This window comes from Rhinatrema bivittatum, chromosome 5 (assembly GCF_901001135.1).
Source record: "Rhinatrema bivittatum chromosome 5, aRhiBiv1.1, whole genome shotgun sequence".
NCBI lineage: Eukaryota > Metazoa > Chordata > Amphibia > Gymnophiona > Rhinatrematidae > Rhinatrema > Rhinatrema bivittatum.
The window spans coordinates 231,958,232-231,984,917 of NC_042619.1; the positions used below are offsets into that span (position 1 = coordinate 231,958,232).

The following is a 26,686-nucleotide window of genomic DNA, read 5'->3' on the forward strand; positions in this document are numbered from 1 at the left end:
AATCTGGGGTCGGCGCGCGCAAGGCTGCGCAAAATCGGCAGCCTGCGCGCGCCGAGCCGCGCAGCCTGCCTCCGTTCCTTCCAAGGCCGCTCCGAAATCGGAGCGGCCTCGGAGGGAACTTTCCTTCGCACTCCCTGCACCTTCCCCTCCCTTCCCCTACCTAACCCACCCCCCCCGGCCCTATCTACCCCCCCCTTACCTTTGTCGGCCGGCAGCCCCGCTCCATCCTCCGGTCCCGGGGGCTGGTCCGGAGGCCTCGACCACGCCCCCGGGCCGGCGCCACGCCCCTGGGCCCCCCCCCGAAACGCCACGACCCGCTCCCGAAACGCCGTGTCAGTAGGCCCCGCCCTCCAACACGCCCCCTTACAAAAGCCCCGGGACTTACGCGCGTCCCGGGGCTTTACGCGTGCCGGCGGCCTATGCAAAATAGGCGCGCGAGGGCCCTGCACGCGTAAATCCGGAATGCTCTTTACTGGCATTTATTGCAACCTCTCTACTGTGATGCCCTAAGTTACCAAGTAATCCTCATGTCCACCAGCCACTCAGCTATCAACTTTCTTAATAATCGAATCAGCACTACAACAGCTGTCCTAACCTTTGCTTCCTGGGCATGTACCACTGGAGACCTATCCTCAGTGCGAGAGGATACTACATCACCTTGTGGGCAGGTCCTAGCTACAGGATTGCTTCCTGCCTCATCAAGCTGATGCTCTCCTTCTAGGTGACCTTTATTCTCCAAGGCAGCACAGGGCCTATCAGATTGGAGGTGGGGCCTCGCTACTATATCACTGAAGGTTTCCTCTATATACCTCTGTTTCCCTTAGCTCCTCCAGGTCTGCCTCTAGCCTCCAGAGTTCAGACTTGTTCTCTGAGGGCTTGGAGCTCTTTGCACTTAGTGCACACATACAACCCCTTGGGGGCTGGGAGATAATCATACATATGGCACTCAGTGAAAAGACTGGAAAGCCTCCTTCTCGATGCTGGACTGCTTTCGGCATCTTAATTTAATGATTTGTTATCAAGTTAAAATTTCTAAGGGAGTAGGAATGTAAAGCTAATCTAAAGTAATTTTAGTCTATTGATTTATTTAATATTTGTTTGACAATGACCCTCAAAACACTATAATTAATCAAGATATTAATTACCCAACTTTTGAATTAAATTCATTCTGTATAAAATTTATAGCAAAGAACCTTAAGATGACCTCTGGAAGCTTGGTCTGTGGAGCATGAAGCCTGGAATCATCTCCTGGGGGCTGCTGGGTAGGGTATGCAGATGAGCCTTCCGGTCCTCTTCTGTTGAAAGGGGTGAGGGGCCTCTGGAAGCTGGGGCTGAGACACCATCAACAACTCAGAGCATGGACAGGGAACACAGATAGCTGGGAGAGCTCTTCTGTTGGTTGTAGTTGTGGAAAGGAGCACGGGCAGTAAGAGAGCTCTGTCATTGGTTAGTAGAGGATAAGGAAGCTCTTCTATTGGCTAGAAATTGGTAGGGAGCACCTGCTATTGGGAAATTATTCTATTGGTTAGTGCTATTGAAGGAAGCGCGGGTATTTGCGAGACATCTAGGACTGGATTGTGGGCATTTAGTCAGAAAAATTCTTTATTAAGGAGCCAGTGTCACCACTGCTTAATGAAGTACATTCAGAGAGCAACCAGGAAGACTTAGGACAGAGTTAGAAGAGACTTCGGACATATTCCTACCTTCTTCAGGTTATCCCTTGGGAAGCTTTCACCTATTGAATATTCTTTCCTGGATTATTTCCCCAAATATAGGTCTCCTTCCACGCTATATAAAGGAAACATGACTTGAGTCTACTGATAAAAGCAAAAACATTTCAGCTATAATTAGTCACAAGTGTGCTTCCATCGCTTAGGCTAATCTGTGCTCTTGATCCCCTCTGGGAATACTTAAAGTTAGCCTTTAGAGACCTAAGCTAAACCTCTTTCAGTCTAGATACTTCAATCCATGTTTGTTTTTTTCTCTGCAGATTTACCTTATGAGCCAGCAAGAAGATCGGCATGGACAAACCACCAAGCCCCTCCATCAAAAGGCAGAGTATTTACTTTCTTTCACAGTAAGCAAGCACCAAACCTGTCAAGTCAGGATCAGCAGATCAGTCTGGAAAGTCTTAGTCAACTCACCTTGCAATCCAGTTTCACCCACATAGACTGATCATGGAACTTAGGAATTCTGACTTTTATTGGTTTGCAGTTTTTGCGAGCTGTTCTCCAAATGTTTCTGATGTCACAGAGGGAATTCCCTTTGGAACTGGAACCCCCCCTTGGTCCAAAGAAATTCACTTTACAATCATAAAGGCACTTCTGTAAGTTCTACTGTTTAAAAAGTCAATATAATCAAGGAATTTACTAAGCCAGCTATTCCCTCTGAAATCTGAGGAAAGATGCCAGATCTATGCCACTGTGAATACAACACACGCGCTCTATATCTGCCTTCGACATTTATGCTCCTATTGTGAATTAATTTATTTGTACATTTATAACTAGGGACAGAACAGAAGGTGAACGTTTAAATGATTAATTTCCTTAATGTGTTCTAGCCAGATAATCTTCACTGTAATGAGGAAACTGTTCAGTCCAACAAAAGATTTAAGTTTTTGGTGAAAATGAACAAAATCAGGACAGTAATAAATATTGACTATACCAGGGATTCAGTTGGGAGCAGTTTAATATAGACCTCTGAGAAGATATTTCTCATGGGTGACACTTGGTGACACCTTCAATAACTCAGATCATGGGCAGGGAACAGATAGCTGGGAGAGCTCTTCTGATGGTTAGGAACCAAGTACGTGCAGCTGAGAGAGGTTTTCTATTGGTTAGAAATTGGAAGGGAGCACCTGTTATTGTGAAAGTGCTTCTATTGTTAGTGTTATAGAAGGAAGGACAGGCATCTGCGAGGCTTCTGTTAGAGTTCTAGGAGGAATCACAGGCAGGTGGGAGAGTTCTGTTGGCTAGAACTCTGGGAAGAATCACAGGCAGGTGGGATAGCTCTATTGGCTAGAACTTTGGGAAGAATCACAGGCAGGTGGGAGAGTTCTGTTGGCTAGAACTTTTGGAAGAATCACAGGCAGGTGGGAGAGTTCTTCCGTTGGCTAGAATTTTGGGAAGAATCACAGGCAGGTGGAAGAGTTCTTCTGTTGGCTAGAACTTTGGGAAGAATCACAGGCAGGTGGGAGAGTTCTTCTGTTGGTTAGAACTCAAGGAAGAATCACAGGCAAGAGGGAGAATTACATAAGACCTATAAGAACATAAGAAATTCCATACTGGATCAGACCAAAGTCCATCATGCCCGTCATTCTGTCTCTAACAATTGCCATATTGGGTCAAAGTACCCAGCAGATCTCAAAAAGTTGATCTATTTCTTGTTATTCACTCTCACAGATAGCAATAGTTTTCTTTAGTCTACCTGGCTAATAATGCTTTATGGACTTTTCCTCCAGGAACTTGTCCAAACCTCTTTTAAACTCTACTATGCTAGTCACCTTTGCCACATCCTCTGGCAACAGATTCCATAGCTTGATCATGCAGTGAGTGAAAAAGTAATTTCTACAATTTGATTAAATCTATTGATTGTTAGAGCAATGTTGCCTCTCACGCATCTCTTTTCCCAAACTCATCATAGGAAAGTAATTCCATCCCTTTTATCATTTTTGTTAGGGATATGCATTCATTTTTAACAAATGAAATAAAAGCAACAAATGAGGCCATTTTCATTTCATTCCAAATGTGACAAAAATACTTGAAAATTCTGGGGTATTTTCATTTTATTTTAAAAAATGGCCTTTCTAAGGCTTTTTAACATGCTCCCCTGCCTCACAAAAAATAACAGGGGCCTTCACTGCTCTCTCTGACTTCCCTCTTGCCCCCTTAAAAGCTAACTGGAGCCTCCAGAGGCCTGTTCAAATCTCATCCCACTCCGTAAAAGAAAATGAGGGGTCTGGGCCTACACAGCTGGATTAAGCTCAGCCCAGCTGCGCAACTCCTGGGCTTCAATGCCCGCCTTCCCCCAGGATCAACTGCCATGGTCAGAAGTTCCCCACTCACCCCTTCATGGGGACTCCTAGGGGCCAATTTTCAAAGAGTTTAGGTTCCTAACTTTTGGAGTTAGGCTCTTAAATTAGTCCTTTTGAAAATATACTAGGGCTGAGTTCCTAAATTCAGGCTCCTAGTTTCATTAAGGACCTAAATGTAGGAGCCTAAAAAGTGGGTGGCTACTGGGGCAGAGTTAGGGTGGGGAAACAAACTGGGTCATTCATCAAAACGCGTTATGGCATTAATGCATGCGATAATAACGCTAGCGCATGGCGTGTATGCAAATTTTTGGAAGGGGTGGGATCAGGGAGGAGTTTGGGCGGGATTTAGGAAATGAGGGAGCATAACACATGCTTATTTTTCCTGGTGATAAATTTTTAGAATTGCATTTTGGTCATTGTGAGAAAGAGACTGAGAGAGAGAGAGAGAGAGAGAGACACTGACTATCTACAAGGCCCTCATAATAGTGAAGTATTTATATCTCTATAGGAGGGCCATCTATAGGCCGAGGTGAGGTGTTGGTGGTGGTTTAGGGTTTAGGAGCCAGTTTCTCATGTAGAGTGAAACATACGAACAGCACAGTACATCTTGATGAAGATTTGACATCATTTTGAGTGAGGAAAGTCTCACAAAGATGAAATTTTGTACTATGTTATCTCACCCTAGCTTGATGGTACCCTGTTATGGAGTCCATCAAGCTAGGGTGAGAGAACATAGTAGAAATGGAATCTTTATGAGACTTTCCTCACTCCAAATGAAGTCAAATCTTCATCAAGATGTACTGTGCTGTTCATACGTCTCACTCTACATGAGAAACTGGCCCCAAAACCCTAAACCACCACCAACACCTCACCTTGACCTATTAGATGGCCCTCCTATAGAGATATAAATACTTCACTATTATGAGGGCCTTGTAGATAGTCAGTGTCTCTCTCTCTCTCTCTCTCTCTCTCTCTCTCTCTCTCTCTCTCTCTCTCTCTCTCTCTCTCTCTCACTCACTCACATGTGAAAATAGGAGTTATGTAACTACACCCATGATAATTCTAAAATTTCCCTAAACACACCCCTTTTTGTTATCAATGTGTTACTAATGCATTTTGAGGAATCTAGGGGTAAATTAGGAGCTCAGCACTGATTTTCAGAATTAGATACCTAATTTAGGGGCCTAAATCTAGGCAAATAAATAACAGGCCTAACGTTTAGATTCTTTAATTTATGTGAATTTTCAGCTGAAAATGTAGGTACCTAAGTTTGTCTGAAAATAGGTGCCTAACTTAGAGACTTAATTTAGAGGACTAAATTTAGGAGCTTAGCTTTTTTAAAAAATATCTGCCTCCTAGTATCCAGATGACAGGAGCATTCCCCACTTGCTCCTGCCCTGGTTGGTGGTAGATTTGAAAATGGCACTAGCCACATTGAGGTCTCATTGAGGCCCACACTGAAGTGACATCACTCAGCACTTGCCTCAGGTAAAGTTGGCATCATGTTGATGTATGGCAGGTCGGTGGTTGAAGAGGGCTGTAGAGGCCCATTTTAGTTCTTTTTATTTTAAGGTTTTATTTTGGGGAGGGCATTAATGATTTTTGGTTTGGTAAACAAACCCTACAAAAGAAAACATTAAATGAATGGAAAAAATGAAACCTCCCTGAAACGAAAGTTGAACTGAAACAAAAATGTTGGGCTTGCAGATGCCTAATTTAGTTGCCCTCTTCTGCACATTTTCTAGTTTCGCTATGTCTTTTTTTGAGATGGGACTCCCCACCCGGTCGACCCCAGCACCGACAGCGCAGCCTAAAGAAAAATGTAAAAAGCTGCAAAAAGCTGAAAAAGCTCCATAGTGAAAGGGAACCGCGCCGAGCCCTGCTTGATCCCGCCCACCAGCCAGCGCCTCCAATTGGAGCCCGGCCTGCCGGGGTTTACAAATTCAGTGCCCTGTACGGCGTCGCGCGCCGGGCGTCGCGCGCACGAAGGAGCGCAACAAAGGGGCAGGCCCCTTTGTCTTGCCCCTTTCGTTGCAGCCCCGAAGAAGCCCTGACCCATACGCACGGAGGAACCACAAAGTAACTGCAGCATTATACCCATGACTGACAGCAGAGTATCCGAAACCCGTTGGAGCTCGCAACGGGTATTGTAATGCTCTGCCTTCCCGGCCTCAGCTGCATCTCATCCCTCCTCTACTGGGGTTCGCGTGGTCGGCGCCTCCCACTTCGGGGTAAGAGCCTATTTCTGTTGTTCCCTCTACTCAGTGACCAGTGCAGAAGTGGCACCAGCGGAGACGGCGAACATATATATCTATAAAAAATTAAAAAAAAAAAAAAAACCGCTTCAGACCTAACTGGAACACTCTGCTACCTTTTTGACGATATATATAAAGGTGTAATCACCTGCCTAAAAACAAACACCTTGGATAGCACCCTGCCTATGTATGCTCTGTACTTCTGATTACTTCATGCATCTGAGCGCTCCTTGCACTTTACTGTAACCTGCTCACCCTATGTAAATTTTCTTTAACTATTCCCAACACCCAGCGTCTCCCCTGACATCTTATTGATCCACCTAACGCTGCCTTGGATTGTACCCTGCTTTTGATTGTACCCTGCTTTTGATTGTACCCTGCTTTTGATGGTACCCTATATTAGAGTGTACCATACATTAGAGTGTACCCAACCATTCATTGTAACCTACCGGCCATATGTAAACAACCTATAGCTATCTCCAAGACCAGATCTCTTCCCTAACACCCTACTATTCCATCTAACGCTACAGTCCCCCCCCCCCCTTCTGTTTGTTGTCCCCTACTGCCCAAGGCCCTACTTTGCCACCAGAACCATGTGCCTACTCCCCATTCCAAGACGGCACTGCCCTTTGCTACGCAAACCCCTCACAATACGCCCTCCTCCACCCAACCCTCGCAAATCCCTTATAACTATCACAACCCCTCCCTTCTCACAATTTCTGGGCTTAACCACCTTAGCCATTACCCTCTTTAACGCCCAATCCATCCAAAAAAAAGGACCCATACTAAATGACCTGCTTATAGACAACAATCCCGATCTATGTGCCATTACCGAATCCTGGTTAAAAAACACTGACCAGGTTTTCCTAAACCAGCTCCCAACAAAGACATACGACCTCCTCTCCATCCCAAGACCTAAAAAGAGGTGGGGGCTTACTCTTGGCAGCCAAAAAAAAAGACTTAGTCTCAAACTCCAAACCACTCAACCCCCGCCCAAACTAGAAATTGCTCTATTTACATCCAATTCCCTGCAAATCTGCCTAGTCTATGCCCCCCCGGGCCTAATTGAACAAGATCCCTCACCTATTACTGAATATTTCACTGTCAACATCAAAACAGACCTGCCTACCATTATACTAGGGGATTTCAATCTCCATGTGGATGCCCACCCTGCCACCTCCGCCTGCGAGATTCTACTGGACACCCTCAAAGCCCTGGGTTTCAAACAAATCATCACCGAACCCACACACAAGGCGGGCCACACACTCGACCTAATCTTTGTGAATTCTAAAATAACCATTACCACCCCCCCTGTAATCACTCCGATACCATGGTCCGACCATTTCCTCATTAATGCTACCTTTGAAACCAAAGTCCCCACACCTACCACACAAAAACATCGTAAAACTATCTCCTTCCGTAAACACTGTAGTACGGAAGAGCTCACCCTAGCTTTCGACAAAATAACTAATAACATCGATCTCTCCAACCCAGACAGTGCACTCCACTCCTGGAACAATCTTACAACAACCATAGCCAACGAATTATGCCCCATCATCCACAAAGAAATACCCCTAGTACAATTTGAGAAAAGAAAACCATGGTTCTCCACCAAGTTAAAAACAATTAAACAAGAACTAAGAGCTAAAGAACGCGCCTGGCGCAAACAATCATCCACCACTCTTAAAGCTACTTACAACAACACCTTGCACACATACCGTCACGCGATTACCCAAGCCAAACGTGATTTCCACGCGGCAAAAATCCATGACTACCAATTTAATGCGAACGCTTTATTCACATATGTCTCTGAACTCACCAACTCTAACACACCCATTATCAATGAAACTATCTCCAACAAAAGATGCGAAGAATTAGCTCTCTACTTCAAGAACAAAATCGACAACATTCTACTTCGCTTCCCTGACAACACCACCCCCCTCGCCCCCCTTCCCAATGACAAAAAGATTACACTTACAACATTTGACCTCACTACCAACATGGAAGTAGAAGCCATCCTAAAAAAGATGAAACCTGCCACACACTCCTCAGACACCATTCCCTCTAAAACCCTCCTCTCCATTACCCCCACCATCACCAAACCTATTAAAGACTTAATCAACTGCTCCATCACCGCAGGCAGCGTCCCAGACCCTCTAAAACTGGCCATAGTCAAGCCCCTCCTTAAGAAACCTACCCTCGACCCCACAGACCCTGCCAACTACCGCCCGATTTCCAATCTCCCTTTCTTATCCAAAGTCCTAGAAAGGGTAATCAACAAACAACTGACTGACTTTCTAGAAGACCACAACGTCCTCCACCCCCTACAGTTCGGTTTCCGTAAAGCCCGTAGCACCGAAACCTTACTACTGGCCATGACAGACACCATACTTAAAGGTATGGACCATGGAAACTCGTACATACTCGCCCTACTAGACATCTCAGCTGCCTATGATACAGTCAACCATCAAATACTAATGACCCGCCTAGCAGAAATAGGTATCGCCGGCACAGCCCTCTCATGGCTCTCTTCCTACCTAACACACAGAGAATACCTAGTAAAAATCGACAAGCACGAATCCTCACGCATACCTATCACGCAAGGTGTCCCCCAAGGCTCATCCCTATCCTCCACCCTCTTTAATATTTATCTCCTACCCCTATGCCACCTCCTCTCCGACCTAGGCCTTAAATTCTTCCTATATGCGGATGACGTGCAGATCCTCATCCCGTTTCAAGGGTCCATAAGCGAACCATTGCAGCGCTGGGAATCCTGCCTTACCACCATAAGCGCCTTGCTATCTGAGCTCCACCTAGCTCTTAATACTTCAAAAACAGAATTAATCGTTATCTCTAACCAGCCTGAACGTTTCACCCTCCCCACGCGACGAAACACTCCCCAGAATACAACCACAGCCCTCTCTCAGCCCCAGTCTGTAAGAGACCTAGGCGTCTTCATAGATCAGCACCTAAATTTTAAACCCCACATCAAAGCTCTCCTAAAGGGAGGTTTCTATAAGCTAAACATCCTAAAAAAACTCAAACCCCTCCTCCACACACACGATTTCCGCACAGTCATACAGACCACTATGCTCACGAAACTAGATTATTGTAACTCCCTGCTACTAGGACTCCCAGCCACCACCATCAAACCCCTTCAGATTCTTCAAAATTCCATGGCGAGAATCATAACCGGTACGCGTAAAAGGGACCACATCACCCTCATACTAAAAGACCTACATTGGCTGCCCATTTCCTTCCGCTCGCAATACAAAACTCTCACCATCCTTCACAACTCCCTTCATAAATACAATCACACCTGGCTCGATGAAATGCCACGTTTCCGCACTTCTGACCGCCCTACAAGAACATCCCAGACAGGCACTCTCTACACCCCGTCCCTCAAATCAGCACATTCAACTTATACCAGAGGAAGAGCTTTCTCCGTCGCCGGCCCCACCCTCTGGAACTCCCTCCCCACCTTCCTACGCCAAGAGACATCCCTCCACATGTTCAAGAAAGGAGTCAAGACATGGCTTTTCCGACAGGCCTACCCTGACTCTAACCAAACTTAATTTCTCCCCCAGATCCACCCGCCCGACTTTTCTCCACCCGCTCCCACACCTCCCAGCCCCCCCTGCCCTTGTCACTTACCCCTACCCCCCCTTCGCCCGACCCATCCCCACCCCCTCTCCCCCCCCCTAGCCATCCCTAGATCCTTGGGCCTTCTGGCCGTTATCATCTCCCCGAGTACACCTCTCTCTCTTTTGCACCTCCAGTTTCCCCTTAAATAAACTATATCCTAGTGAATACCCTCCCTCCCTCCCCATAACCTGCCCCCTGCCTATCCTCCTCCATCGCTCCCTCCCCCTTCCTCCCCCCGTTATCATTGATCCTTTGGTTCTCGTTGTATTCAGATTTTTGGTTCTGTTATTAATGTGTTATTGTTATATTGTTATATTGTTATATTGTTTCATTGTATTTCCCGCCTGAGTTCTTTGTAAACCGGCATGATGTGCTTCACGAATGTCGGTAAATAAAAGTTAATAAATAAATAAATAAATAAATAAATCAGAACTGCGCACAATACTCAAGGTGCAGTCCACGCCATGGATCGATTCAGAAGCAATATGATGATATTTCCATTTTATTCTCCATTCCTTTTCAAATCATTCCCAACATTCCATTTTCTTTTTTGACCGCCACCACACGCACAGCCGTGGATTTTAATGTGCTGTCCACAAGGACTCCAAGGTTATTTTCCTGGGATGGTGACCTTCCCAATACAGAACCTAGCACTGTGTACATGTAATTGGGATTACTTTTTCCTATGTGCATCGCTTTGCACTTATCCACATTAAATTTCATCTGCCATTCAGATGCCCAGTCTCCCTGTCTCAATAGGTCCTTCTGCAGTTCCTCACAATCCGCTGCTGTTTTAACAACTTTGAATTATTTTGGGTCATCTGAAAATCCAATCGCCTCACTCATCATTCCCTTTTCCACATCATTTATGAATATGTTAAACAGCACAGGTTTCAATACAGATCCCTGTGGTATTCCACTAATGACCTTTTCCACTTGGAAAATTGACCATTTATTACCACTCTCTGTTTCCTATCTTTTACCAGTCCACAACAGGACACTGCCTCCTATCCCATGACTTTTCAACTTTCTGAGGAGTATCTCATGGGGAACTTTGTCAAATGCCTTCTGAAAATCCAAATACACTACATCAACAGGCTCACCTTTATCTACATTTTAGTTATACCTTCAAAAACATCTAAAAGATTGGTAAGACAAGACTTCCTTTTGCTAAAACCATGTTGACTCCTCCCTGTTAAGCCATGTCTTTCTATATGGGCAGTGATCTTGTTTTCAAGAATAACGTCTACCATTTTGCCCAACATTGGCTACAACAAAATATTTTGGTTGTCTCTGCCAGAAGTCAGACCCAAAAAGTTCTAGCGAGCTCTAAATTTGATCAGTTCCTGGTCTGTTATTCTTCATGTGAAACTGCATTTATTACAGTTTTTGCTAAAGGCATCCCAGCTGTGCCTGTTCCTACCCATTTCCTCACTTCCAGGGGCATCAAAGTTCACAGTTTCCATAGAAATAATAATAATAAGGGAAGTAATGAATCTCTGCCAGCACAATCACTTTCCGGATGCAGTCGTGCAGCTGCCAGTTATAAAACAGTACGGTAGCAACATGTATGAATTGAAATTTTAATCTGCTGATGACTGGGGGAGGCGCAGAGTGCTCTGGTTCTCTGCAAAAAATTCACTTGAAACTCATATATTGAAACTGAAATTTCTGCTAGGTTTACCAGGTTGCTGCATTTTGGCAAATTTTCATATGAATTGTGAGTTAAAAATGTTTCTTTTGAAATGTCCAAGTTTAGTATCTTCCCATAATTTATACTATTCTCATCCCCGGGTAATGGGAGCTGTGGGCAAGATGTAGTGGTCTTGCTGCTGATTTTTTTTTTTTTTTTCTGTTTTTTATTTACAGTGATCCAACCCTCATCCTCAACAGTTACCAAAACAGAAGATCCGCGTCCTCAGTTAGGTTAGTGCGACATTATCTAACTTAATTTCTCTGCTTTTTAAGCTTTGGTTGTTAGAGTGTGCCTCAGTGGAGGTGCTGCCGTGCAGAGGACCCAGGTTTGATCCCTGGACCTGGGCCAGCCGAGGTTGTGGATGCTATAGAGCCTGGGTTAAAGAAGTACAGCAGTGACACCTAGTGGCCAGACTTGAGATTACATGGATACATGCATATTGGCTTCTGGAGGGGAGCCGTGTTTGATGGCCCCTGGATGAGGACTGTCATGATGACTGAACCTAGATGTATGTGTGTGTGGGGGGGGGGGGGGGGGGGGGGGAGGGGTGTGCTGCTGGCTGGGGAAGGGGAGGAGTGTGGGTGATAGTTATAAAATGGCGTAAAAACCCTGGGTAATTGAGAATGAAGAATCATGGCACCATAGCCCAATAGAAACTGGTTCTGACAGAGTTGGAAGCCCAGAAAGAGCAGGCAGAAGCTTTTGAATGAAAAAAATAAAGGAAATTAAGGTCTGAAATTGCTCGAATTAATCTCAAACTGAGGTTAGATAAGGAATGTTGCCATTTATTACACATTTGTGTTGTCAGACAAGTGGAAAGCAGGAGACTGTATGGAGCCAGGATCAGCATATAAGGAACTATTTATTAAAAAACAGTAGAAGGCCATGCTTGCTCTTAGTCATGGGGGTCTCTTTACCACCATGGCCTTTGTTCTGTGAAATTTCTCATCCACAGAAATGGATAACTAACTGGTGATATTCATCCCACTGTTGATTTTCTTATGCTGTGAAACGTTGTCTGGGTGTTCTTGGCTCTGTCCTGTAGAAACTTACAAAGGAAGGCGATCTATAAAAGCCGTCAGGATGAAGAAAGGAATAGATGCCAATCGTCTTATGAAATTCCTTTATTGAAGTGGAGACACAAAGGTCACCTTTATCATAACACATGTAAAAAATAGACATTTTGTTATCCATTGTTTTTAATTTATAATTTAATTCATTGATTTTATATTATTATTTATTTATGAGATTATTTATTTATGTTTTAGCCCCTGAGGCAGCCGTCTTGATACGGCGAAACTCGGCCAGAGTCGGGCTACCTTTGTGTCTCCACTTCAGTAAAGGAATTTCATAAGACGATTGGCATCTATTCCTTTCTTCATCCTGTAGAAACTTACTCCTGGGCTTAGTTTTGCGTACCTCCAAATCTAGCAGAGCGGAGCCTGAATGAGTTTCACCAAGCCACTGACGTTTCCTGCGTTCAGACCTGAGGTAGCACATGTTGTCAGTCAAACATAAGCCCCATATTCTGAAGCCCATTCTGCTCGGTTTTCAAAGGCCCGCTTGCGCCAAAACCGGGAGATATGCATGCGACTGGAACCCGCATGCGCCGCACGGATTTTAAAAGGCCCACGGCCATGCACGTATCTCCAGGTACGCACATGAAAAACAAGTTTTCTGAAAAAAGGGGCGGGGCCTGGGCAGGCCGGGACTGCACCATGAAATCAGCGCGCAAGTAGTTACGCAAGCCAGCGAGCGCCGGGGTCCCCTACTGCGTAACTTTCACTTCTGCTACGGATTGCGTGTAAGTGGTGTAACAAAAAAACCGAGGCTAGACAGCGGAGTTTTAAGGCTCGGGGCTAATAGGGTAAAAGGGAGGCAAGTTAAATAGGGAGGTTTGGGAAGTCCTCTCCTTTACTGGGATGAACTGGGAACGAGCTGGTAAAACAGCCCATTGCGTCGCCACGTTTGCCTACTAAAATACCCCCCACTTACACGCTTGAGACGGCATTCGCGCCCACATGCACGCGTCAATATAAAATTGTGCGCACATGTACACTCGGATAGCCGATTTTATAACACGCACGCATACGCAAATATATATGCATGTGTATTATAACATCGGCGCGTCCAAGTGCATGTGCCGGCCAACAGGCGCTCGTGCGGGTCTTAAATTTTGCTTCATTGTGTGGATCTCTGCTAAATATCTGGATAACATTTTCTGGACAACTTTAGGCCAGCTATTTTTGCGGACAGACTCATTTACACAAATTTAGAAGGAAAGTGCTCAATATTTTAACCTGCCCTCCGAATGCATCATGCCTTGCCCGCTTTTTGCTCTGGTAACTTTGCCTGCACAAAAATGTTTTGCAAACAAAATTACTCGGACAAAGGAAAGACATTTTGAAGTGCCAGATTTATGCTGGCAAATAGCAATTTTACCTGTGTGACTCTTTTGAATGTTGACCTCTAAGGAATCATCTTGTCTAATATTTATGATACAAGCTTAATAATAAATGGGATAGTATATAATGCATTTCTGCCTAACATTCAGATGTTTCTTAAAAGAAAACTGTAGTCATCCTATGAAAGTGTGCTTTGCAGATATCCATTCCGCACTGTGTAATGCAAAGAGTGCATTGCAGTTATGCATTCTACATGTAATACAAAGTGTATCTTGCAGGTATCCACTCAACACTGTAATACAAAGGTTACATCTAGGCCCTCACAGATGTCCAGAGAGGCCTGGGCCACTTCCAGCTCTTGAGGACCCTAGCAATAATAAAACAAGTTGCAAAACTTACCAAATGCCAAAAAATGAAGACAGCAATTTTTAAACAAGTGCGCAGCTGCACATGTGGGCGTGTTTGCCGGCTAGCGCCCAAGGATGTGGCCATTTTATAATATACGCACGTAACACATATATGTTATAAAATAGGCTGAACGCATGCACAATTGCACAATTCTAAGTGGTTGTGCACCTTTAGGCCTGATTTTAAAAAGCATTTACACACGTAAAAATGGGTTTTACTCCAGTAAATGCACTTTACTCAAGTAAGTGGGCTTTTGAAAATTGCTGCAATAAATGCCATTGACTTGTCCATAGGATTTACTAGCGTAAGTGCACTTCATTCAGTAAATGTTTTTTGAAAATTGCTACAATAGTAGTTACATTTATGCATGTAAATGCTTATTAAAATCAGGCCCTATGCACGCAAATGCCATTTCTACTGCGTAAGTGGGAGGATTTTAATAGACGTGTGCTAACGCAATTCCCAGTTTTCCCAGTTCGCCCAGGCAGGGGACCCCGGCGCATGCTTGATAGTGTAAGCATCTGTGTGCTGGTCTCAATGTGAAATCCAGGCATGCCCAAGCCCCGTCCCTTTTATGAGAAAAAACTCTTTGTGCGCATAGCGGGAGATGCGCGACTACGTGGGCACCTTTCAAAATCTGCTCGGGGCACACATCACCCGACTTATGTGGGTATCGCCTGGTTTTGGCGCACCGGGCTTTTAAAGTTCACCTTTAAGTGTCTAAATCTGAGGCCCTTTTGACCGTGAGGCCCAGAAAATGGCCCTCCCTCTGAGTGGCCCTGTATATTTTGCAGGATCAATTTTGCACTGTGTAGTACAAAGGGGCCTATGCCATAAAGCTTGTGGTGGAAGGATTTTACCATGAACCTTGCTAAAATGTTTACATGCATGTTAAAACAGGGCTTAATGTGCCACGAAAGAAAAGTTACCAAGGGAACAGTAAAACTTGCCCTCAGTATCTTGACCTCTCTAGTAATGCGGACGTTAACACAAACTAGTGTAACATCCCTGGTAGCTACAGCCTGAATGCCCCCATGCTTCTCATTTGGGCTGGTTAGCCCAGGGGATTTATTTCTCCCCTGACAAAACCCGGCAAAGAGAAAGCATTCCCAGCCCCCTCGAAGCACCATCAACCCCCTGCACAGGCGTCCCCACTATCCCTCCGGTGGCCAGAGAACCCGGCCCCAATGCCTCACTCACCCTTCCGGAAACGTGTTTCGCCCTTCCGGAGGGGCCGGATGTTTCTGGGCAAGAGACACATCGGGGCCCTCTTTTCTGCACTGCTGCTCTCAACAAATGACACTGCCCCCAGATGAAGAGACCTCAGTGGCTTCATTTGCCGATGGCAACGGCGTGCACAGGAGGGCTCTAATGTCGCCTCTGCTCATGAACATCCAGCCCCTCCAGAATGACAGGCATGTTTCAGGAGAGGTGGCTGGGGGAGGTGGTGGTGGGGAGGGGGCTTGTCACCACTGCGGGAGGGTTCGCCTCTCAGTGATAGGGGGATGTTAGTGTTCATTGTGGGGGATTTCTGCCTATTGAGGGGATTAATGGTACTTGGAGAGGGGGTTGGGGAGGGGGACACCTTCTCTTCACCAGGATTTAGGTGGGGGGAGAGCAAAATCCTCCATGATAACCAGTACAAATTGAAAGGGCCAATGAGCATGAAGAATTTTAAGCCGCAGCATACAGGGCTACATACCATGCTATTTCCCATTGGCTAGGTAAACTCTCATTTGAAAATGATCTACCCTAATTTGCGTGTGGGAAAGGGCTAATTGAGGGGCTGTCTTAACGTGCACGTTAAGGCCTTGTTGCATTGCACCCTCTTTTTAGTGTATGCAAAATTGCCGTAGACTGTGCATTAAACTTTATTAGATAGATCCCAAAGTGTACATTGCAGGTCTGTGTAATATTCTGATAGAGCATATTGCAAGGATTTGGGGGAAATTCATGGTTGAAGCTGAAAAAGATCAATTTTAGCCTGCTTCGAATTTGCTAAAGTTTTCAGCCTTCCTCAATTCTCTGGAGAAGTTTGTGGAAAATCTCCTTAGTGAATATGGGCAAAATCCAGCAGGGCCTGATGTGAATTTTCCAGTTCACAGTAATTTGCCTGGACTCGGACCACTGCGGACCCTTTGAATCGGTTGAATTTAATTGACCACCAATGCAGAGTTTTTGATTCTAGGAATCAAATATCAGGTGCTTTATTTTTAAAGTTCGCCAAACAAATTCAGTGTAGACCTGTGATGCCGAGACATCATTATGTTATTAAATGCAAACCTCATGAATGGTTCCAGATTGTTTGTCTTTTCCTGTGAAATTTCTGGTCTTTCAAGGAACAAAAACCATATTTGCATTTTATTCTCTTTGGGCCTGATTTTAAAAAGCATTTACTCAAATAAAACTGGGTTTTACTCGAATAAATGCACTTAACTAGAGTAAATGGCTTTTGAAGATTGCTATGATAGTATGTAACATTTATGCGCCTAACTCCTTTGAAAATTACCCCCTTATATTTTTGTTTTTCTTGTTTGTAATACTATTGAACAGATCCTTATCAGATTCTCGGACCAACCAGCAGTCGGCTTGCAAATCCAGGTAGGAGGCTTCTGTTACACTTTCACTAATTTCCCATTTTGCCTTATTGTGCATGTTTTCTTTTTTTTTTAAGAAACAGAGAACATAGTGTAGGAAAAAATAGGAAGTTCTGCAGTTAAATTGTAAATTTCTGGAACTTCAAATTTCCTTCTCTCTTAATTTGACAACATTCTCATGTGCTTGGAAATTAGAGTTATACGACCCAGTGTTTTGCACAAAATCAAACAAGTTGTAAAATGCCTGCTAGAAACATGACACAAAGGCGCGTTTCCCTTCCTCTGAGACAGTGAAAGGTAGCATGGGGGTTTGAGATTCAAAGTTGTCCGCCAATTGGAATTTTGCACGGACTTGAATGAAAATCACAGTTCCCAACAACTTTTCCTCTCAATATCCTTGCCGAATTTCAGGCAGATCATTGCCTGTCCATCTGTCCATATGCAAGTTGCAACACGCATATGGACAGATGGACAGGCCCTCTCATACTAGTAACACTGCATAAAAAAGAATTTTAGGGAGTCATGTGAGGTGGTGAACCTGGAGGGATACTAATCTCTGGGCTCTGAGTGCCATCCTCACAAAATCTGCATTTGCCAACGGCATCGGATGTTTGTGAATGAAATTTGTGTTGCTTTAGCCCACCCTATATGTTGATAGATCTTTATAATCAGCGTTCCCCAAGCGTGATACCCATAAAAACCAGGAAAAAGGATAAAGAACAGATTCGAGCTTGTCAATGTTGCATTGGCCAGACTCCCACTGCCAATGCCTCTGACTTGTCCAAATGCCAGAGGACCATATTCGTCAAACTCGTGTAATAACTCTGCCAGGCATAATTCTGGCTCCACTATGTGTAACAATAAATCATCAGCAAAGGCTGATATTTTGAATTGGTTCTCATGTATACTGATACCTTTAATGTGTGCATTGTTTATTATGCGATATATTAGGAGATCCAAAATGAAAACAAACAATAATGGGGACATAGGACACCCTTGACTGGTACCTCTTTTAAGATCCAATTCAGCTGTCTGTATTCCATTCACTAGAACTTTAGCCTTTGGATTGCTATAGAGCAGAAGGAGAAAATGCAAAAAGGGGCCTTCAAATCCACGCATCTTTAAAGATTCAAAAAGAAATAACCAACTCACTCTGTCAAATGCCTTTTCGGCATCAAAGCTGATCAACATGGTTCTTGGCTAATTCTGAGATGCATACTCCATTGTGGCCAAACTTTTTCGCACATTCATAACAGGTGCTCTCTCCTTCATGAAGACCACTTATTCCAGACTCACCAAATTGTTTAGAAAGGAAGCTAATTTATCAGCCATACCTTTGCCAGCAATTTCATATCATAATCATATCATATCATAATAATGGATTGACCTACCCAATGATTTGAATTGGCTATATACGATTAATATATAGCGCCTTCTTGACAATAAAAATGACTCTGAAGGCATGGGCCCCACTGTATATTTTGTTGATGGGGAGAATATTCTTGTTTAAAATGGTACTTCTCCCCAGATGGTTATATGTGTTTGGATTACTTCCTCTTTATCTGACAAATATTGACATTATATGGAGGGCAATGAGGTTATATTTGTGGAAGGTCGGAAGCCACGCTTAGCGCTGAAACAACTAAAGATATCTTGGGGGAAAGGTGGCTTAGGGGTTCAAGACCTTAAACATTATAATACAGCGGTGAATCTGCGCCATGTGGTGGATTGGCTGCATGGTACTTCATATTATCCGGACATAGGCTTTGAAGCAGGATTGGGAGTTCCCCTTTCCACAACATATATAATACATCTTGCTAATAACTAATTACCTGACTCCTTGAAGTGTCACTGTTTAATTGGTCCACTCCACAAGACTTGTAAGTGGCTTTTAAGTAACTTACAATTGTATAGAGACTGTTCACCTCTTTTGCCATTTGTAGGTAATAAGGAGTTTGCTCCAGGATTGGAAAGGGGGAGGTTTAGGTTCTGGCAGGCTCATAGGCTACTGGCGGTAGCCCAATTGGTGAATGAAGAAGGGAAGGTATTATCTTTCATTGAGTTACGTGAGGTTTTTGATTTGGAGGATAAAGACTATTTCTCATAATTGCAGACACACCATTATGTTAAAGCTTTGGTCCCGTCCAATTTTACTAAGGAGGGCTGGACAATGTTACAAGAATGGTTTGACATGGAAGATCCTGGGAGGAATACTCTATCTTCTTTTCATAAATCACTGGTTCGTAGAGAACCTGACTGGAACCTGGTAAAGCTACGTCAAAAATGTAAGACTTGGGAATTGTTCGTCCTATGAAACAGTACAAGACATGCTTAGCTGGGGTCTCAAAACATATTGGTAATTCACAAATGAGGGAAACACAATTTCAATTTTTGACACGGATGTCTATTTCACAGAGCAGGCCTATTTAGCACACATTGCAACATAAGATGTCTGTGAAAAGTGTGTTGGTGGGCAGGGAATCTGGAGCATTTTGGGGGAAGGTATTTAATTATGTAAGAAATGTTATTTCGCGAACAGTCACTTTGGATGCACTAGCAGCTTTATTCGGGGCCATTATGTCCGACATGGACTGTACACCTTCCCAACGAATGTGGATTCAGAAGGTGATGTTCCTGGCAAGGCTGGCCATATTGTGTTTCTGGAAGCAGTTGTTGGTCCCATTGCTCACTTTTTTGAAACCAAAATTCACTATCTACTCACTATGGAACAAATGTTATGTCAAGGATCCCATCCTAAGAGAAAGAAACAGATGTTAGATATCTGGCTCCCTTACGTACAGCAACTACTACACAGAGTTAGAAGTTAAATTCTCAATGATTTTTCTTAAGAGTTCTAAATTTGATTGGTAGGTACGGCTGGTAGAAGGTAAAGTGGAGGGGAGGGAATGGGGATAAAGGGGAGGGGAAGGAGTTCCAATTAATAAGGGGGGAGGAGGGAAGGGAAAAACAAAGTATAGAAATGGTCTTGGACTGTTTGTTTTAGCTCTGGGGAGGTTGCAGAATTAATGTCTTTCACTTGAGCTATTGACGGAAATTCTTTGTACATTATCCAAGAAGTGTTTTGTTAATTGATGATGTGCAATGTGGAAAATTCAGTATACAAATTAAAACATAAAAAAATAATTTTAGGAGTCATTTACTTCTTCTCTCTTGCTTTTGCAGTCACTGTCTGAATAGCAAACTTTACCAGATAAACTTATATGGCTAAATTTAGAGGTATATTCAATTGTGCAGCCACCCTACTGAAAATAGCTGGCTATCTTAGTTAGCCAGATAACTTTATCTGGCTAACTTTAGGACAGCTCTGTGGCCTGACCAAACTTAGCTAACTCTGAATATCTGATTTATTGGCCTACATACATCCTCCCTGAAACCCCCTAAGTTATGTGGCTCAATTTTAGCTAGATAAGTGCCCAAATATTAATTTAGTTGGATAACTTCTGACCTATCTGGCTAAATGTCTCTGAATATGGACCTCCCCATGTCCTTGTGATCTCAATACTTCACAGAATATAAGCCACAATTGTGAGTCTGTGTGTGTATAACAATGGGAACCTGGGTGTACATCTGTGTGTGTGAGAATAGGAGCCTGGAGGGGGTGTGAGAAAGTGAGAGCTTGTGTTTGTGGTAGAGCATGTGAGACTAAGAGCTTGAGTGTGTGTGTGTATGGTAAAGCATGTTAGAGTGAGAGCTTGTGTGTGTATGATAGAGCATGTTAGAGTGAGAGCTTGTGTGTGTGTGTGTGTGTATGGTAGAGCATGTTAAAGTGAGAGCTTGTGTGTTTGTATGGTAGAGCATGTTAGAGTGAGAGCTTGTGTGTGTGTGTGTTTGTGTGTATGTATGGTAGAACATATTAGAGTGAGAGCTTGTGTGTGTATATGGTAGAGCATGTTAGAGTCAGAGCTTGTGTGTGTATGGGAAAACATATTAGAGTGAGAACTTTTGTGTGTGTGTGTGTGTGGTGTGTGTATGGTAGAGCATGTTAGTCAGAGCTTGTGTGTGTGTGTGTATGGTAGACCATGTTAGAGTGAGAGCTTATGTGTGTGTGTGTGTGTGTGTGTGTGTAGGGTAGAACATATTAGAGTGAGAACTTGTGTGTGTGTGTATGGTAGAGCATGTTAGAGTCAGAGCTTGCGTTGTGTGAGTATGGTAGAACATGTTAGAGTCAGAGCTTGCGTGTGTGTGAGTATGGTAGAACATGTTAGAGTCAGAGCTTGCGTGTGTGTGAGTATGGTAGAACATGTTAGAGTCAGAGCTTGTGTGTGTAGAGAATGTGAGAGAGAGCTTGTGTGTTTAAGGGATACACCAATCCCTTACTAGTAAGTTTTTCCCTACTTTCTACCAGCACTTGGGACCTGCTGTTTTTTTAGACCATCCCTAAATGTTTCCTTCTCCCAAGGCTGGGATTTGTCAGCTTGGCCCTATATATTGTAGCTGAGCACCTGCAGAAAGCAGAGGGTGTTGGAGCTGAGCAGGCGTTAGGAGTGTTTTTGGCTGCGGTTCCTTGCTAAGTCCTCCCTGGCCTGGAAAAGAAAAGGGAAAGGAGGTTTTGTGGAGATTCATTTTTTGGAAAATACATTTTTCTTGATGCTGTTGTTGGAGCCCCCACGCAGGGAACCACCCTGCCTGAGGGAAAGAGAGTGTGAGTGCATTCCTAGCCCCACACTCAGTTGAAGAGGAGCACATGCCTGGGGAAAAGACGTCTTTTGAGAGAAGCAGTTTGTTGCACTTTGGGAAGTTTTTGGACTTTGCCATCCAAGGTCCAAGGAGTTCTGATTACCATTAGAGAGACTGAGACCTGGCCTTTTTTTTTCCAGAAGCTCACTGCTTAAATGCTTTTCCGGATCCCCTTTCTGCCCTCGGAAGGCGTCCATCCTAGGGGTTCCTCTCCTGAGCCATAACCACATAAATGTATGCATTTATCCGGGTATGCAGTTTGTGCTCTGAAGACACTGATTCCTCCTCATGGGGGAGTAATGTAGGCCACAGCCCACAGCAGCATGCTCCAGCCTGTGCTGAAACAGGACATTGTGTCTCGTACGTTTCAGAACTCTTTGGGGCTGACGCAATAAATCTGTGTGGAAAAGCGCCCGCTCTCCGAGTGCATCTCTCCTGGGCGTGCGACTGAATATTTAAATAAGGGATCGCACTGCCAAGGAGGCGCTAGGGAACAAATGTGCGCCCCCTGGCGCCTCCTTGGCAGCGGGCGCCCAGGAGAGGTGGCTGTCGACAGCTTAGGAAAATGGACGCTCAGTTTTACGAGCGTCTTGTTTTCCTAACCTGAGCACAGCCGCGGATTAGGAAAATGGACGCTTGTTATCTGAGCTTCTCTTATCCTAACCTAACCTCCGGCACACTTTTTTTTTTTTTTAAAACATTCTGGTCCTTTTGGTTCCTCTGAATTAATATCGTCACGATATTAAAACTGAGGATGTGCAGAAAAGCAGTATTTTCTGCTTTTCTGCACACCGTTTGGGCTGCTCAGAAATTACCGCCTGCTCTAGGAAGGCATTAATTTCTGAGGGTAAAAATGTGCTCGTCGGGCGCACATTTTTTTTTTTTGATCTGGGGAGAATAGCTATTAACCTCATGTGTTTGCATGTGATGAGAGCTATTAGCATCCCGGTGGGGGGGAGGGGGGTTTGGACACGCTAATCCCCTTATAGAATAAGAGGTTGTGGCGTGTATCCGAAACCCGCATCCAACCATGGGTTAAAGAGTGCGCTCGACTGTGCGCAGTCTTGCATTGGCCCCTTTCTGGGGATTCCCAAGTGGGCTCCCGGTCCTTATTTATTTATTTATTTATTTATTTATTTATTTAACATTTCTTTTATACCGATATCCGTTCGCACATCGTATCGGTTCACAGTGAACAAAAAACCATTGGGCAGTGCCCGTACATTTAACATATAACAGATAACATAATATAATATGATGAACTAGGCAACATATAAATAAATTTTTGGGAGGAGCCCTTACATATAACAGGCATCATTGGGTAGATGCTATGGAATATAACTATAACTATATACATGAAAGTGCAAAGTACAAAATCATCAGACGTAAAGGCGTGCATACCAAGATATCAGTATAACATTCAATAGGGGGGTTTTATGTAATAGGGGGTGAGATGGAGTAGGCTTGCTGAAAGAGCCATGTTTTAAGTTTCTTTTTGAAAGTGGGGGTATAGGTCTCTATGCGGATATCATGGGGCAGTGAGTTCCATATGGTGGGGCCGGCAAGAGAAAAGGCTCTGTTAATAGTGGAGGAGAGTTTAAAAGATTTAATAGATTGGGCACGGAGTGTTCCTTGAAGAGCTGGGCATGTAGGTCTCTTGGAGGTACGAGGTAAGAGGGGGGGGTTAAGCCAGTTGAGGTTGGAATTTACTAGACTCTTATGTATGATCGAGAGTGTTTTATAAAGAATTCGTGACTGTATAGGGAGCCAGTGTAGTTCAATAAGTGTGGGGGTGATGTGATCTCTTTTCTTTGTGTTTGACAATATCCGAGCGGTGGCATTTTGTAGGAGTTGAAGTGGCTTAGTGTGTGTTGCAGGAATGCCAAGTAAGAGCGCATTACAATAGTCAATCTTCGATAAAATAATAGCTTGGAGGACTGTACGGAAATCATTGAAGTGTAGTAGTGGTCTGAGTTTCTTTATTGTTTGGAGTTTAAAATAGCAGTCTTTTATGATGGATTTGATGAATGGTTTAAATGAGAGGTGATTATCAATAATAACTCCTAAGTTGCGAGTGTGCGATGGGAAGTTTGTAGCTGAGTAAGCAGGAGGGATGTCTGGGATCGGTTGCCTATTAGATATGATTAATAGCTCAGTCTTGTTGGAATTAAGAGCTAGGTGCATGTCCTTTAGGAGTTGGTTGATAGAGGAAAGACAGGATTCCCAGCTGTGTAAAGCAGTTTGGATGGTGTCAGAGAAAGGGAAGATGATTTGCACATCGTCAGCATAAATAAAATGCTTGATGTGCAGGTTAGTGAGAAGAGTGGTAAGGGGAAGCATGTATATATTAAATAGCGTGGATGAGAGTGAGGAACCTTGGGGTACACCTTGGGGAAGACTGATGGGATCAGATTCATTGTTGTCCATTGTGACAGTGAAAGTGCGATTTTGGAGATAAGATTGAATCCAGTCAATGGCCTTGCCAGTGATCCCAATATTTCTGAGTATGTTGAGTAGGACATCGTGATTGACTGTGTCAAACGCAGCCGAGATGTCAAGTAATGCAATAAGGTAGGAGGATCCGGAGTCGGTTCCTTTGATAAGGGTATCGTGCAGGGAAAGGAGCAATGTTTCAGTACTTAAATGCTTCCTAAAACCATATTGGGTAGGAGGGAGGATGTTGTTCTGTTCAAGGTGATCGGACAGGCGTGAGTTCACCAGCTTCTCAAGAACTTTAGCTAGGAGGGGTAGGTTGGACACCGGTCTGTAATTAGTAAGGGTGGAGGGATCAAGGTTGGATTTTTTGAGTAGCGGTTTAACTATAGCTTGTTTCAGAAAATTTGGGACAAAGCCATGCTCTAGGGAACAGTTGAGAATATTTGAAATGGGTTTGGCGATTACATTGTGTATAGATAGTAGGAGTTTAGAGGGAATAGTTTCAGAGGGATGTGTTGATGGTTTCATTTTCTTAAGTATGTTCTCTACTTCTAGGGAAGATGAGGACTCAAACGAGGAAAGGGAGACTGGAAAGTTGATATTGGGAAGACAGATGTTGAGGTTGTTGTGCGAGAACTGTGCCGTGATGGATGATACCTTGTTTTTAAAAAATTGAGCTAATTCGTTGCAACGATTTGTCGAGGAGTTAGCTAGTTGTTGCGTGTGTATGGGAGCAGTCAGGTCAGCGACCATAGTGAAAAGAGCCTTGGGGTTGAATTGCAGACCATTTATTTTTTTGGCGTAGTATTCCCGTTTAGAATGTAGGATGGAATTTCTATATTCATGCATGCGTTGATAGTAGAGAGTTTTGGTTGCGGGGGATTGGTGTTTGCGCCATGACCTTTCCGAAGCTCTGAGTTGGATTTTGAGATTTCTGAGGAAAGGCGTGTACCATGGTTTCCTATTTTTTCGGTTGGGGTTGATAGTTTTTGTTATTAGGGGGCAATGTTCATTGGCAATGCTGAGTGTAAGGTTAACCCAGGAGGAGAATGCATTATCTGGGGATGATAGGTCAATTTGTTTGTCTATGTCCGAGCATGCTAGCGTGATGGTCTCTACATCACAGGATTTGCGAAATTTGAAAGATATGGGCTGACGGGGCGTGGACAAGGAGCTTTGGGGAAGTGATAGTTTGGTCTTGATCAAGGAGTGATCAGACCATGGTACTGCCGTACATAAAGGAGGACTGTTCACGCTGATGGGGGAGTTGATAAAAATCAGGTCAAGGGTGTGGCCAGCTTTGTGTGTGGGGGAGTTTACTATCTGTTGGAAGCCCATAGCTTCAAGTGAAGACAGGAAAGCTTCACAGGCAGGTGATTGTGGTGTTGTATCCACGTGTAAATTAAAATCTCCTAGGAGGATAGTGGGTAGGTCAGGTGATAGTGAGTTTGCAAAGAATTCAATAAGTGGTGATGAATCTTTCTCTAGTAGACCAGGGGGGGTACAGATAAGACACAGTTGGAATGCTTTTGATTTGAAGAAGCCAATTTCGTATTGATGAGGGATGTCACATTTATGGGACAAGAGTTGGAGGTCTTTTTTTACAGCTAGGAGTAAGCCGCCTCCTCTCTTCTTCTTCCTCAGGATTGAGAAAATATCATAGATATCTACGGGTAATTGGTTGATAAGGGGAGTGTCATGTTGTTTGAACCAGGTTTCAGTGATAGCGCATATTTCAGGATTAGAATCAGAGAGAATGTCTTGTAGAAGATGGGTTTTCTTTTGAAGAGATTGTGCGTTAAAAAGGATAATGGAAATGAGAGATAGGCTGATAGCTTGAGTGCGAGTGGTGGTGTGTATAGGGATGAGTCTTCTGTTTTTGTGAGGGGTTTTGTGGTGTGTAGTTTGTTGAGTGGATAAAAGGGGACTATATGGGTGGCTTTCTGTTTGATATGTCACGGCACAATGTCCGATAAAAGGAGGCATTGTTGCACAATAGCGTACCGCTAGTAGTAGGGTTAGGGGAGTACAGGAATGGCAGCAAAGACAGCAAAACAATCAGGAGCCAAAACAGGTACAAATCAATCTAAGAGTACAGGTATGATTGCAAAAACAACAATATGGCACCAAGAATATGCGAATTTGGGTATAATTGTTTAGTCTGCTTTTGTTTGGGCTGGTCATCTGGGAGAGAAGCTGAGATTTCAGGACCTGGTGTGAGGAAGAAACGATGACATTTGCTTACAGTTAGATGCCGCCTGGACACGGTCATACGTCCTTCTGGGCCCTTCTGTCTTATGCCCCCATGACTCACATTTCACAGAACAGAGACCATAGTATAGGGTTCATTTTTATCTTTTTTGGGGAACTCAGCTTCAAATCAGTTTTTAAAGTGTAAAGGAAGCTCTGTTCAATCATGATGGGGTTTTATTTAAAACTGATGGAACGTGGACTGGAATGTTTATGTCATTATTATTATTATTAATAATCATTTGTACTGCGCTGACCAGATG

General features: G+C 43.9%; 1 protein-coding gene across 12 annotated transcripts in view; it reads left to right on the plus strand.

Annotated features, from left to right (window-relative positions):
* ERG (ETS transcription factor ERG) overlaps window positions 1–26,686 on the plus strand; it is a 368,978-nt gene that overhangs the window by 336,587 nt on the left and 5,705 nt on the right. For 8 of the 12 annotated variants that reach the window (XM_029603434.1, XM_029603439.1, XM_029603440.1 and 5 more), the window contains 3 exons: window positions 1,991–2,077; window positions 11,803–11,859; window positions 16,996–17,043. In XM_029603434.1, coding sequence (XP_029459294.1) covers window positions 1,991–2,077; window positions 11,803–11,859; window positions 16,996–17,043 — 192 coding nt within the window. The remainder of the gene's footprint in view (window positions 1–1,990; window positions 2,078–11,802; window positions 11,860–16,995; window positions 17,044–26,686) is intronic. The other 4 variants (XM_029603441.1, XM_029603445.1, XM_029603436.1 and 1 more) reach the window with 1 other exon arrangement.